Genomic DNA, 14,542 nt, shown 5'->3' on the forward strand with positions numbered 1-14,542 from the left:
CACCCTGGTGTGTTCATTGGCACGAAGCACACCGGGCAACGAACCCCGCTGTTGCTTTCCTCGGGCATTCTGTGCCGGCAACAGTCTGGGGCACCTTACGTGCTCCGCTGCGTGTGTTGACGGTCAACTGGCATGCCTCGCCGTGGGGTTCTGCTGCAGTCTTCACCACAAGCCGCTCCTCTCTGCCAGCCCTCCCGTTAGCTGCTCACCAATATATCTTCAGGCTCCCCCCCCCTACTTAACACAGCGCTCAGTGATTTCAGCTCTTAGTAAGTTTAGCTCTTTAGTGATTTCAGCTGGTAGTAGGCGATCCTCAGTGCTGGTGCACCACTAGCCCAAAGTAGGTCTAATGCTTAGACCTGAGTATTGTGATTTCAGCTCTGCAGCATGTAACAATACTCCTAATAGAGTCAAAATTAGCTGTTATTACACAGTGGAGAGGAGTCAAAGTGGTGTTTAGGGCACTCAGAAGGGGCCTACACTATCAGATACAAATACCTGTCCCCAGCACCTCTCAATTCACTGGATTTTGGAACCCATGTCCCTTGCCTAGCAAGACCTACTTAGTTGAGGGCAAGTCCCTCCATCATAAAGTGCCAACTACAGTTCTACTGTCCTTCCCACAGCAGCCAGAGTGACCATTTGCGCCAGCAGTCCCATCAGGCTAGGCAGGGTGGGTGTGCCTATGCAAACAAGATCAGCCCCTGAAGTCCTTTTCCACAGCTCACCACCAGATGTCAGGGTAGAGCCCGTTCTGACTTTGCTTACACTTCCATAGCTCTTCTGTGTGCAGCCTGCTCTCTAGCCCTGCCCTGGCACAGCCATCCTGTGCTAGAGAAACACCTCACCGCCTCCACCCTATCCTGGCACACTGCCCTCCGGGCTAGAGGCTAGGGCGGGGCCGAGGCCTGGAGGCTGCCCCCTGGAGCTGCCTGGCGAGGTGCCGCCTGCCCTAGCTACGAGCAGCACGGGACACCGCTCTGACGGAACCAGCCGGCACCACTACGCGAGGGGCGGGCTTTGCTCTGGCTCCTGAGATGTGATTGCTCCTGCGCCAAAGCGTCGCCCCGCGCGCGAGAGTCGCTGATGTGACGTCTGCGGTTACTATGGCAATGCCGTTGCGTGCTGTGTGATTGGCTGGCAGGGTGGAGGGACACGTCTGCCGCTCGGATTGGTGCGCGGCCCGGCCTGGGCTTCCCCCGCCTGAGGGGCGCGGCGGAGCCGGACAGGTGATGAGGCCCGTGAATGAGCGTGGGCTGGGCCGGGCAGTCGGGAGAGGAGTCGGGGTGACGGTCGGACAGGGGGCGGGACCCGGAAAGGGAGCGGAGCAGGCCCTGCCCCCCCGCGCGCCGGCTTCCAGCACAGGGCGATGAAGGCGCTGATCCTGGTGGGCGGCTACGGCACCCGGCTGCGGCCGTTGACGCTCAGCACCCCGAAGCCGCTGGTGGAGTTCTGCAACAAGCCCATACTGCTGCACCAGCTGGAGGCTCTGCGCCAGGTAGGACCGGACCAGGCCGGGCCCCGAACCCCTCCCCGGCGGCTCCCAGGCCCCCGCCGCTAACGCACTTTCCCCTTCCCCGGCAGGCGGGCGTCGATCACGTGATCCTGGCTGTCAGCTACATGTCGGGGGTGCTGGAGGGAGCGATGCGAGAGCAGGAGCAGCGGGTGAGGCCGGGCCGCGGGGAGCCATCGGGGTCACAGCGCGGGGCGGGGCTGGGTGAGGGGTTGGGCGGGTGGGAGCATGTGGGAGGTGCGGGGGTTGGTTAGCTAGGTGGGGGAGGGGCGGGGCTATGTGTGGGGACAAGGGGGTCATGTGGGAGGGGCAGAGGGGGTTGGGCAGAGCAGCGTGGCATCGGGGGCCTGTTGCGGGGCAGCGAATGGCCATTGGTGCAGTGCATCCTCCTGACTCTGGATTCTGTTATCTTTCTCAGCTGGGCATTCGCATCTCCTTGTCCCATGAGAAGGAGCCACTGGGCACAGGTGAGTCTGTGCCCATCCCACATGCTCAGTGGGGCCCCCTACAGGGTCGGCCGAGGGGCCCGACTACCTGCTCATGCAGTTTACAGGGATGGGGTGAGGCTTCTCATTCCAAGGCCACCCCTGCTTGCATAAAACTGAAGCTAAGCGGCTGGCTCAGCACAGGGTAGAGCCTGTGCTTGCTGGCAGCTGTTGTATCCACCTTGGGGAGCAGCACGTGGCCTTGCCCTCCTGCCAGCTCTCTCTGTGCCATGTTCCCTCCACAGCGGGACCCCTGGCGCTGGCCCGGGAGCTGCTGACTGAGAGCTTGGAGCCTTTCTTCGTCCTTAATAGCGACGTGATCTGCGACTTCCCCTTCACAGACATGGTGCGCTTCCACAAGCACCACGGCAAGGAGGGCTCCATCGTGGTGAGTGCCCAGGGCTGGCTCCGGGGGGTCGGAACACGACTGGCTCCTGCCAACCCCTACTGACTTGGCGTATCACACTGCACTTGTTCCTGGGCTTTTAGGGGTACAGCCAAGAGTGCTGGATCCTGTGTAAAAATGGGGGGCCATGCCCCTCACCCCCAGACCCCACTCCCTGGCCTGGCTTGAAGCTGGAGCCGGGCTGGGATAAGAGCTGCCCAGGCCGCTGTGGGGATCCCAGGACCCTCCACCTGCCCTGGGTGGGGGGCCAGGGTGCCCAAGAGCAGCCCCCAGCCTGTATTCCTGCCCCTAGAGGTGCGCCACCCAGACTAGGTGGAGGGTCTGAGGTTCCCCACAGTTGCCCAGGCTCCCTGGGCAGCTATTACCATGGCCTGGCTCTGGCTTCTGGCCTGGCCAGGGGGCGGGGCCTCAGGAGGAAGAAGAGGAGCAGGGGGCAGGGCTCCTTGGTGAAATGTGAGGGGCTAAGGCCCACCTCAGTTCCCCCCGGGAAGAGGCTGGTGCTACTGGCAGGGCCAACGCTTCATGGTGGGGGGGACTGATCACCTTATCAGCTCCCCGGGCATGAAGCACAGCCCTGCCGCTGCCTCTATGACCCTTCCCCAGGGGCGGCAAGTTGTATGGAGGGGCCTGGCTCCACCAATGTTTGGGGCTGGGTCTCTCCCCCGCCCCCGCGCACCTCCCCCGAGCGTCCCTGCCTACCCTGGGCAGCTGGCGGCTGCTCCGCACTGCGCTTCCTCACCGGCCGCTGCCGCAGCCACCTACAAGGGAGTGGTGCCGGGGGCAGGCTGAGGGGGCTGCTGTGCCGGAGGAAGGGAGGAGGCACGTGACACCCCCTCTCCTCCCTCCTGGCAGGCAACTCCAAGTTGACTCCAGGGTGGGCGGGGGGGACTTATCCTGGCTGGACCTCCTGAGCAGCAGCTTGGGGGAGCTTGGGTGTGTCGGGCTGAGTTGGGCTGGGGAGGGGGCCCCCCTCCCTCGGAGCTCGCTGCTGCCGGCAGGGAGAGGGCTGGGGGAAGTCCTCTCTGGCCCCCTGCCCTAGCCCCGGGGCAGCCTGCCTGCTGCACCCCAAACTCCTCATCCCTGGCCCAGCCCCGCATCCCAACCCTCTCCCAGCCTAAAGCCTGCATGCAGCACCCAAACCCACTCCCGGAGCCCGCACCCAAACCTCCTCCTGCACCCCCTCCAACACCCCAACCTCTTGCCCTGCCCAAAGCCTGCCCCCAGCAGCCAAACTCTGTCCTAGAGCCCACACTCCTCCCGCACCCAAGCTTCCTCCTAGAGCCTGCATCCCAAACCCTCTCCTGCACCCAAACTCTCTCCCAAAGCCTTAGGCAGGTGTGCGGGGGGGGGGGGGGGGCGAGGGGGCCGCTTGGGGGCGCCCCCCAAAATATAGAAACCCGCGCCCCCCCCCCCCCCCCCCCCCCCCCCGAGTACAGCTGGCAGAAATGGGACTTCTGGCTGTGCAATCCTGGCCAAGTCCTTGCCCCATGCCTCAGTTTCCCTGTCTGTAAAAAGGGGCAACAGTGTAGTGACTGGCCTGGCAGAGCCTACCTGGTCTTCCCTCAGTCATTCCACAGGGAGGTGCCTTGCAGTGACTTTGCCTTGCAGGTGACAAAGGTGGAGGAGCCCTCCAAGTACGGGGTGGTGGTGTGCGAAGCTGAGACGGGACGCATCCACCGGTTCGTGGAGAAACCCCAGGTGTTTGTCTCAAATAAGATAAATGCCGGCATGTACATCTTCAACCCCAGCCTCCTGCACAGGATCCAGGTAGGGAGCTGGCCAGCTGTGGGCCCAGCCTTCAGCAGGGAGAGCGATGGCTGGGGGTGAGAGGGAGGGATGCATGTCTCCTGGTCCGCACCCCCTCCCTCCCCGGGTTTGTGTGCATGTGTAGCAGAGGGCAGGTGGAGGCTGAGTGTTGGGCTGGGGGTTTTCCAGGAGACAGAGGAGGCTGTGGAAGGGGAGGGATTCCCAGCAGTTGGGGCACTGAGCTGGAGTTGGAGCCAGGGGGGATGGAGGCAGAGATCAGGTCCATCCAGGAGCACTCATGACCATCTGGAATCTCTAGGCTGCATGTAGATTTAACAGCCACGTGCTTGCAGGGCATTGTGGGAACTGGGAGGCTGTGCACTCAGGGTTAACGGGAGCACCAGTCTGGAGGAGATGCCCCTGACTGGGCCCTGTGTGTCTGTCTGTAGCTGCGGCCCACCTCCATAGAGAAGGAGATCTTCCCGGTGATGGCTCAGGATGCGGAGCTCTATGCCATGGAGCTGCAGGGTAAGGGACCCCGCTGAGACCCCTTCCCAGCCCCGGAGTAAAGGAGACATCCATCTCCCCACCCTCTGCTCCCCCTCTCTGCCCCAGCACAAAGGAACCCTCCTGCCCCAAGTCTGTGTGGCTCTTGTGCCAGTGGCATCAAGTGGGTATATGAGCTGCCTCCTCTGGGCCCATCCAGGAGGATGGGGGGGAATCTCCTGTGCTTATTGCGGGGGCTTGGCCTGTCCTGTCCCTGTGGCCCTCCCCGTAGGCTGAGAGTGCTGCTCTGTCCCTACAGGCTTCTGGATGGACATTGGGCAGCCCAGGGACTTTCTGACGGGCATGTGCATGTTCCTGCAGTCGCTGAGGGTCCAGCACCCAGAGAGGCTGCACACAGGCCCTGGCTTCATGGGGAACGTGCTGGTGGTGAGTGCCTATGCTTCTCCGCCCAGCGGTGTGCTTGGGCTGCTGCTTCCTTCCTGACATGAGTGGGTGTAGATGCACCCCCAGTGTGGCACCCCGTGGTGGGCTTGCAGTACTCCGGTCACCCTGCTGCTGGCCTCCCCCCGTTCCCTGGGAGCTGAGCTGGCTCATGTGGCTCCTGTAGTGGGCCGTGGGCTTTGGCTTGCTGAGCCCTGCTGCTGTCTGCTAGGAAATTCAGACCCAGGACACTAACTAGCACTGGCCTCCAACCTGTGCACCCCATGTGGGACTCCAGCAGGCCTGCTATGGCCAGCCCAGCCAGGTCCCTCATCCCATTGGGCCTGGACCCTCCCAGACAGGGAGTGTGGGCTGCCTGGCCCCTGTCTGAGGAAGCTGAGATAGGGGCCTTGCTGTTCTGACAACAGTCTGGGCTAGTCCTAGCCAAGGGGCCATCTAGGCTCAGGCTTTCCAGCCCAAGGAAAGGGGCTGACTGTAATTCTCTCCCTTGGGCAGTGCCTGGGGCCCAGCCCACAGCGAGGGAGTGAAAAGAACAGAACATAAGAACGGCCACACTAGGTCAGACCAAAGGTCCAGCTACTCCAGTGTCCTGTCTTCCGACAATGGCCAATGCCAGGTGCTTCAGAGGGGGTGAGCAGAAAAGGGCCGTTATCAAGTGATCCATCCCCTGTTGTCCAGTCCCAGCTTCTGGCAATCAGAGGCTAGGGACACCTGGTGCTTGGGTTGCAACACTGACCATCTTGGCTAATAGCCACTGATGAACCAATCCTCCAAGAACTGATCTCATTCTTTTTTGGAACTCAGTTATAGTTTTGGCCTTGCCAGGGGATGTTGTGAATGAGTTTCCCCAGGTTGACTGTGCATTGCGTGAAGAATGTTTGTTTTAAACCTGCTGTCTATTCATTTCATTGGGTGACCCCTGGTTCTTGTGTTATGTGAAGGGGTAAATAACACTTCCATATTCACCTTTTCCACACCAGCCATGATTTTATAAACCTCCATCATATCATCCCTTAGAGGTCTCTTTTGCAAGCTGATCAGTCCCAGTCTTTTTAATCTCTGTTCCTATGGAAGCTGTTCCATACCCCTAATAATTTTTGTTGCCCTTCTCTGAACCTTTTCCAATTCTAATGTATCTTTTTTGAGATGGGGCAACCAGAATACACACACTGTTCAAAGTGTGGGTGTACCATGGCTTCATATAGTGGCATATATTTCTGTCTTATTATCTATCCCTTTTCTAATGATTCCCAACATTCTGTTCACTTTCTTGACTGCCGCTGCACATTGAGTGGATGTTTTCAGAAAACTATCCACAGTGACTCCAACATCTCTTTCCTGAGTGGGAACAGCTAACTTAGACCCCATTATTTTGTATGTATAGGTGGGATTATGTTTTCTAATGTGCATTACTTTGCATTTGTCAACATTTAATTTCATCTGCCATTTTGTTGCCCAGTCACCCAGTTGTAGGAGATCCCTTTGTAACTCTTCGCAGTCTGCTTTGTACTTAACTATCTTAAATAATTTTGCATCATCTATAAACTTTGCCACCTCACTGTTTACCCCTTTTCCAGATCATTTACAAATATATTGAACAGCACTGGTCCCAGTACAGATTTTCAGGGGACCTTGCTATTTACCTCTGCCCACTGTGAAAACTGACATTAATTCCTTCTCTGTTTCCTGTTAACTAATTATTGATCAATGAGGGCCTTCCCTCTTATCCTATGACAACTTATTTTCCTTAAGAGCCTTTGGTGAGGGACCTTGTCAAAGGCTTTCTGAAAGTCCAAGTGCTCCTTTGGCACCTTGATGGCCTAGTGGCCCCACTGATTGTTTGGAAGGCTTCCTGCTTCTGATGAGCTTAAAGGATTTTTTACTGGCAGTTTCTCTTTTGCTAATTACTTTTCAAATTCTTTTTTCAGCTGTCTAACTCATTCATTCCTTCTTAAGCACCTGGCATAGGCCACTGTTTGCAGATAGGATACTGGGTTAAATGAACCGTTGGTCTGATTCAGTATGGTTGTTCTTATGTTAATTATAATTTTACACTTCACTTGCCAGAGTTTAGGCTCCTATTTTCCTCAGTAGGATTTGACTTCTAATTTATAAAGCATGCCTTTTTGCCTCTAACCACCTCTTTTACCCTGTTGGTTAGCCATGTAGTATTTTTTTGTTCCTCTTACTACAGTAACTCCTTGCTTAATGTTGTAGTTATGTTCCTGAAAAATGCGACTTTAAGCAAATCCAATTTCCTCATAAGAATTAATGTAAATAAGGGGGGTTAGGTTCCAGGGAAATTTTTCACCAGACAAAAAAGTATATATACACACATACACATACACAGTATAAGTTTTAAACAAACAATTTAATACTGTACACAGCAATGGTGATTGTGAAGCTTGGTTGAGGTGGTGAAGTCAGAGGGTGGGATATTTCCCAGGGAATGCCTTTCTGCTAAATGATGAACTAGCACTCGGCTGAGCCCTCAAGGGTTAACACATTGTTGTTAATGTAGCTTCGCACTCTACAAGGCAGCACAGATGGAGGGAGGGGAGACAGCATGGCAGACAGAGACACATACCCCAGATGGAGAGAGAGAGAGATGCGCATTGCCCCTTTAATTACGCTGACCCCACTCTAAGTACATTGCCTTTTTAAGTATATCAGCAAGTTGAGACAGCAGCTGCGGCCAGCACGCTCTCTCTGTCCTGTCCCCACCCTGCTCTATATGGAGAAGGGGTAAGCGGGGGTCAGGAGCAAGGGGAAGGGGAACACCCTGACATTAGCGTCCCTTCTTCCCCCCCCGCACAGGAATCAGGAGGCTCCTGGGAGCAGCTCCAAGGCAGAGGGCAGGAGCAGCACATGGCAGTGAGGGGAGGGACAGCTGAACTGCTGGCAATTGATAGCCTGCTGGGCGGCTGCTGCACAGGGAACTTAGGGGAGAGGGGAGCTGATAGGGGGGCTGCCGGTCCACCCTGGTTCCAAGCCCCCACCAGCTAGCTCCAATGGGCTACTCTTTCTGCAAGCAGTGGACAAAGCAGGCGGCTGCCAAACAACATAAGGGACCATTGTGCAACATTAAACGAGCATGTTCCCTAATTGATCAGCAATGAAACAACGTTAACCGGGATGCCTTTAAGTGAGGAGTTACTGTATTTTTTTTATTTGTGGTATACATTTAAGCCTCTAATATGGTGTTTTAAAGCGTTTCCATGCAGTTTGCAGGCATTTTACTACTGAGACTGTTAGTTTTAATTTCTGTTTAACTAGCTTCCTCATTTTTGTGTAATTCCCCTTTTTTTTTAAAGTTAAATGCTATTATGATGAGTTCCTTTGATATTCCCCCCCACCCCCCAGATGTTAAATTTAATTACATTATTGACACTCTCACCAAGCGGTTCAACTATATTCACTTCTAATCTCTGTCACTATCCTGGTCAGGTGGTATATTCCTACTGCTATATTCTTATTATTGAAGCATGGAATTTCTATCCACAGCAATTCTCTGGTGCTGTTTGGTTAATTTAAGATTTTTACAAGTTTCACTCTGTTTTCTTTCACACTCCCCCACTAGCATGACCTGCTCTGTCATTACAACATATATAGGATCTTGGTATTACCATGTCCCATTGGTTATCATCATTTAACACTAGGCACTCAAGTTCTCCCATCTTAGTATTTAGACTTCTTGCATTTGTATACAAGCACATATAAAACTGGTCAATATTTGGTTATCTGCCTTTGTGATATAATTGAATGGGACTCTTTCATTTGACTGTTTCTCTTCAGTTCCTACTTGCACTTTATCAACTTTTGTCCTCGCCTCTTTACTAAGACATAGAGAATCCCCATTAGTAGATCCTCCCCTAAGGGATGTGGCTGCCTAAACCACGCACTCCTCTGCACCTGTCAGCTTTCCCTCAGCCCTTAGATTAAAAACTCCTTTGCAACCTTTTTAATTTGACATGCCAGAAATCTGGTTCTGTTTGGGTTAGGTGGAGCCCCTCCCTCTGGTATTAGCACCTTCTTTCCTTAATAAACCTAAGCCCCTCTTCCTAACACCATTGTCTCGTCCACGCAATGAGACCCTGCAGTTCTGCCTGTCTGGACCTGCACATGGAATTGGAAGCATTTCAGTGTAATAGAGCACTTCCCTTTTCCTGGACTCTAGCCTCTTACATAGCAGTCTACATTTGGCCTCCAGGACCTCACCTGCCTTGCCCTATGTCACTGGTACCTAGATGTAGCATGACCACTGGCCCCTCCCAAGCACTGCACATACATCTGTCTAGATGTCTTGAGAGCTGCAACCTTTGCACCTGGCAGGTAATTCACCATGCGGTTCTCACAAACCAACCTGTTTTTCTAATAATTGAATCCCCCATTACTATTAGCTGTCTCTTCCTAATTAGTGGAGTCCCCTCCCCTGGAAGGGTGTCCTCAGGGTGAGATGAGGGTCCTAAGTAAGGGGTTATTGCCTTCCGCTCCAGCTTGATGCTCTCTTTCCCTGAGACCTTCATCCTCCTCAGAAGCCCCGAGGCTGTCAGACCAAGGGTGAGCCCGCTCTGCTGTGTCCCAGAAAGTCTTGACGTTGTACCGTTCTGTCTCCCTTAGCTCCGGCAGTTCAGCCACTCTAGTCTCTGAGGGCCAGGAGCTGCTTGCAGCCATGTGCCCATGAGGCAGGTAATCATCCATCCTACATTCAGTGCAATAAACTGGAGAGCCCCTGCTCTGCTGCTGGACTTGTACTCTTGCCTGCAGTATTTGTACTCTTGGAGCCTGTGGTGGGAGAGGGGAGTCTTTCTTGGCCTAACTTTAGGGAATAGAAAGTATATCTGGCTCTCTCGCTCACTCTCTAACCTCCCCTCGTTGCTTTGGCGCTGGCTTTTCAACCCCCGTCTACCCGAGTAGCTGTGCCCTCTGGTTAAGGGTTCAAGACTTAGGGATCAAAGCTCTCAGCTAACCTCAGCACATGGTCCCCAACCAGCCCACACTATACACTTCAGTCAAACAGGCCCATAGCAAGAGCACACGCCATACTCATCCCAAGGGTCAGGCAGAGCTCTGTGGAGTGCTACAAACCTGCAGCCTCGCTGGCTGCGCAAGTCCCAGAAAGGTGAGGGATGGGCATAAAGAGTAGCCCTAGAGCTGTGCTGTCATTGGGGTCCTGAGGAGGCCTCTGAACCACAGCACTCTGAGCGTGGCTAAGCACTGCAGCTCCCCCCCCCCCGAACAGTCTGTATGGGCTGAGCGAGGTAGGCTGGCCCCTTTTGAGGGCACAGGCAATTGCAAGCATTTGTAACAGCACTTCCCTTAGAGGTAGCTACCCCCTCTCATGCAGGACTCTGTGCCAAGGCGTGGTTATGTAGGGACAGGATGACCCTGGGATTGCCTACTGGGAAGGGGGGAGCCTGGGGTGGAGGCTCCTCTCTCTCTTGCCTACCTGCAACAGTGGGGGTTACAGTGAGCTCAGCAACTGACCTGAGGAGCAGGCCCTTGCTGGGCTACCAGGTCTGGCATCTGTGCCTAAGTACTGGTGGGTGCAGCATGGGGGTGTGGGCAGGCTCTCATCTCTGTGGGAGAGCTATGGGGCCTCCTCCAGCAGAGCGGGCTGGGAGTGTGACTCCTTTGGGCTGGTATCTCCTAGCACAGGGCTGCCTTGAACCAGGGAGCTCCCTGCTGCTGGGTGAGGGTCCCCTATGCTGATAGTGAATCAGCCAGGACTTGGGTCCATGGCTCTCCTTGCTTAGCCATCTGCTCTGTTCTCAAGGGGCAGCTCCTCCAGCCAGCCATTCATCTGAAGGCATACATGCCAGGCCCTGGCCAGACACCCCTAGCACCATGAGGGCTGGAGCAGTGGGGATTGGTGCCAGGGCAGGCAGCTGCCCCTGTAGTGTGGACCCACACCCACCTCGCTCTTCCTTTCCAGGACCCAAGTGCTCAGATCGGTGAGAACTGCACGATTGGCCCCAATGTCACCATTGGGGCTGGGGTGGTGGTGGAGGATGGGGTACGGATCAAGCGCTGCACCATCCTGAAAGGCTCCCGTATCCGCTCCCACTCCTGGCTAGAGTCCTGCATTGTTGGCTGGCTGTCGTCTGTTGGCCAGTGGGTGAGTTACCTGGTAGGCTGGCGCATGCCTGCAGCAGGGCCCACCAGCCAGGGGGCTGGCTGTGTCTCTATCACAGACACTTGCTGGTTAGTTGACTCTACACATGGCTGCTGGTGCTCCCTGGTGAGTCATGGCTATGACCATTTTCTTTTGGGGGGCATTGGAGGGGGCCATGCCTAGCTGGCTTGGGGGTGCCAGGGCACACAGTGGCAGCAATGCCCAGGACACAGTCCCTTCCTGCACAAGAACAGAGGTGGCAGCTGGAGTTTGTATCCTCACCCCCACCTCTGGGGTGGAGAATCTGCCTTTAGGACAGGCTGGAGTTAGAGAGACTAGATTCCAGTTCATCCCTCCTCTGTGAGCAGGCACGGGAGGGGCTTGGCAGCTTGAAAGGACCAGGCTGCTCCCAGCCCTGAGAATAGGGGGGTGGGGGGCTGTTGCTGTGCCTGGCTGCAGTGGGGGAGGGGGGGTCCCCATCTCTCCTCCAACCTATGGCCCCAGCTTGTCAGGGGGGGAGGGGCCCAAGCAGGAGGCAGTAGAGGCAGCTCAGAGTTGGGTGGCTGAAGCACTGGGCACAAGGCAAGTCCACCCACATACCCAAGCTGTGGAAGACATGCTGCCTCTGATGCAGGGAGCATGTATGTGGTGGGGCCTGGCTGACAGGTGGCCTGTCTTGGTTAGGTGCGGATGGAGAACGTGACAGTGTTGGGCGAGGATGTCATCGTCAATGACGAGCTCTATCTCAACGGGGCCAACGTGCTGCCACACAAGTCCATTGCCGAGTCGGTGCCAGAGCCTCGCATCATCATGTAGCTGCTGGGCCAGGCCAGCTCCCCTGCTACTGAACTGTTAACACTGTTTCCTGGAGCAGAGCCCTGCACACGGGGTGGGGGGGTATGGGAACTGGCTCTGCTGGTACAGCATGGAGCAGTACTAGGCCCTCATGGGCTGCTGGGCTCTGAGAAGGCTGCTGTTGGGAGGGTCCGGGAAGGGGGGAAGGGAGCTCCATGGTGGAGCAGCAGAAAGCAGGGGGCCACAGCTGTGACATGCCTGTCCTGGGTGCTGGTAGGAGCCAAGTGTGCCACTGAGGGCCAGGCTTACAGGGCCCCACCCAATACAATTACACTGTCTAAAAGCGCTGAATGGCCTCATATCACCTTCTTGCTGTGGCTGGTCCTGTGGCCCCTGCCCTCTCCATATCACTCCTGTGTGTCTCCATCCCTGAGGCAGCTGCCCTGGCCCAGCTGCTCTTAGATCCACAGGCCTTGCATTCCCATCTGTCGCACACACAAGATGCCACCCCATAAGGAAGAATAATTTAATGCTCTAGTGCAGAGAAGTGACCCCAGCTAGGACAGGTAACACAGCACCCGATGCACAGCACAGAGCAATCCCACAGGGCTGGTCACAAATCTCACGCTACTGCTAGTCCCACCCCACCTGCAGCCGAGCTCAAGCATTAGCTTCTCCCCCAGCTGAGAGACCCAGGTCAAGGATTTTGCACCAAGCAGTAGGGCTCCCCACCCCCGCTGCCAGCTAGCACATCCTCCTGCAGCTGCAGGGCAAGGTGCCACATACTTCTCCCCCACCAGGCTGAAGCTGGGGGACTGCAGGCTGCCAGGCCCCAGCCAATTACTGCCCATCAGAGAACTCAGCCACGAGGGCCCAGGCCTAGACCAAGCCAGCTGTGAAGAGCCTCTGCTCTGTCTAGCTTAGCACAGAAGCAGTAGCTCTCTGCAGTCTGGCTGCCCAGTACCCAGAGCTTGGGCCAAAGTGTGCCCCACCCCCAGCGAAGGGAAGCTGGCAGTGGCCCATCACAGCACACAGGCTCACACATGAACGAACGCTCCATAGCAAATGGCAACAGCAGCAGGACAGGCCCTGGGGTCAGCCAGGCTCCTGCAGGCCGTGGCTGAGACTTCAGTAGGTACATGCTGGCATTAGCCTCACCGGGGAAAGGCATCGCCCCTCAGCCCTTACTGCTCAGGCCTCCCCCCCGCCTGTTGAACAGACTGAGCCCAGCCTTGGCTCAGACAGGGCAAAAGCAGCACCTCCACCATCTGCTGGTGTCCCTCACGCTTCTGAGCAAGGGGGCTGGGCTGTGGAAGGGCCCACAACTAACCAGAGCTGGGCAACCCACTTCTGGAGGCTGAGGGAAAGGAGCCTCAGCAGCCTGCAGGGTCAATCCCCCCACTAGGAGCTGCCTGGCTTGGTGAAGTCATCCACGCCTGTGATGGTGGCCTTGCAGAAGAAGCAGTCCTTGTTGTTCATCAGGTGCTGGTTGATGCAGGCTCTGAAAAGACAAAGCTTGTACCATGAGGGAGCTGTGCCCAGCCCTGCACCCAAGCACTCCCAGGCAAAGTGCTTCCCTTGAGCAGTGGAGCCCACGACTGCACCCCTGCTCTGTCACCCTGCAGCGAGGCCTAGAGCCCCAGTGTGGTGAGGGATGGGGCCTGGCCCTCTCCCCAGGGGAGCCCCTCCCAGCACATGCAAAAAGGTCCAAGAGCGTCCATAGAGTATGAGCCAGGTCCTTGGGCTCCAGATGCAAGTAGTCTTTACCAGTAGAGGGGTTCAAGGGGAGCAGAGAAGCAGAGCTCTCCCTAGCTCCTAGCCTGTGGGGCCGAGCAGACTCCCTTGTTCCTGGCCCCCAGCAGGGAGGGAAGGGGCAGAGGGCCACCGCAGTTACTCACTTGCAGGACTTGTGGGAGCATGGCCTGAAGATGGCCGAGATAGGGTGTGCGTAGCAGATGGGGCACAGGTCCTCCTCACTGGTGGGCTGCAAAGACAATCACCCGGCCTTGATTAGCAGCTGAAGGCACCCACACACACCCCGGTGGTTGCCTCCTGCCAGACAGCGGCACTGGGGGTGCTGCACCAAGCAGCCTGAGCCCAGCCCTCCTGTCCCTTGTAGCCCAGACTGGCAGCTGTCCCTGGGTTGCTCAGGCTTGTGGCTTGTGCAGTACCCCTGGGCCAGGGCAGTGGGACACAGCCTTGTGCAGTCTCACCCAGCGTGGCAGGGATTTAATCCCGGAGATACTCAGACTACCTGGGGACTCCCAATCGCACCTCACACCCCAGGTTTGGCCAAACGAGCCTCTGCCCCGGGGAGTTTTCCCAGCCAGCCCTCACTCCGACATGCCCACTGTGCAGCAGGGCAGCAACCTCCCACCCTGTGTGGCCAGTTCCCAGTGGTTCCAGCTGCCAGGCATAGAGAAGTGGGTGCATGTAGCATTCAGAGCGCTGGGTACACAGCCGGCTGGGCTGTGCAGTGTGTGGCCAAGCCAAGCAGCATGTGCGAAGCCAGCCCCCCGGCTGCCCAGGCTGAA

At 56.6% G+C, this 14,542-nt stretch overlaps 2 protein-coding genes across 2 annotated transcripts in view; one reads left to right on the plus strand and one right to left on the minus strand.

The window, feature by feature from the left end:
* The first annotated feature begins 1,350 nt into the window (after nt 1–1,350).
* Nucleotides 1,351–12,359, plus strand: GMPPB (GDP-mannose pyrophosphorylase B). Its single transcript, XM_024211348.3, has 9 exons — nt 1,351–1,498; nt 1,585–1,665; nt 1,932–1,980; nt 2,244–2,386; nt 4,013–4,171; nt 4,600–4,678; nt 4,956–5,083; nt 11,034–11,216; nt 11,898–12,359. The coding sequence occupies exons 1-9, from the start codon at nt 1,370–1,372 to the stop codon at nt 12,027–12,029; spliced, it is 1,083 nt and encodes a 360-aa protein (XP_024067116.1). The 5' UTR covers nt 1,351–1,369; the 3' UTR covers nt 12,030–12,359.
* A 104-nt stretch (nt 12,360–12,463) lies between these two features.
* Nucleotides 12,464–14,542, minus strand: part of RNF123 (ring finger protein 123) — a 126,254-nt gene continuing 124,175 nt past the window's right edge. Inside the window, exons 38-39 of the mRNA XM_024211346.3 lie at nt 13,907–13,992; nt 12,464–13,509 (exon numbers count right to left, since the gene is read on the minus strand). Of these exons, the coding sequence (XP_024067114.1) occupies nt 13,410–13,509; nt 13,907–13,992 (186 nt within the window). The 3' untranslated portion in view covers nt 12,464–13,409. The remainder of the gene's footprint in view (nt 13,510–13,906; nt 13,993–14,542) is intronic.

This window comes from Terrapene carolina, unplaced genomic scaffold (genome assembly GCF_002925995.2).
Source record: "Terrapene carolina triunguis isolate 2854851 unplaced genomic scaffold, T_m_triunguis-2.0 Scaffold310, whole genome shotgun sequence".
NCBI classification, from domain to species: Eukaryota; Metazoa; Chordata; order Testudines; family Emydidae; genus Terrapene; species Terrapene triunguis.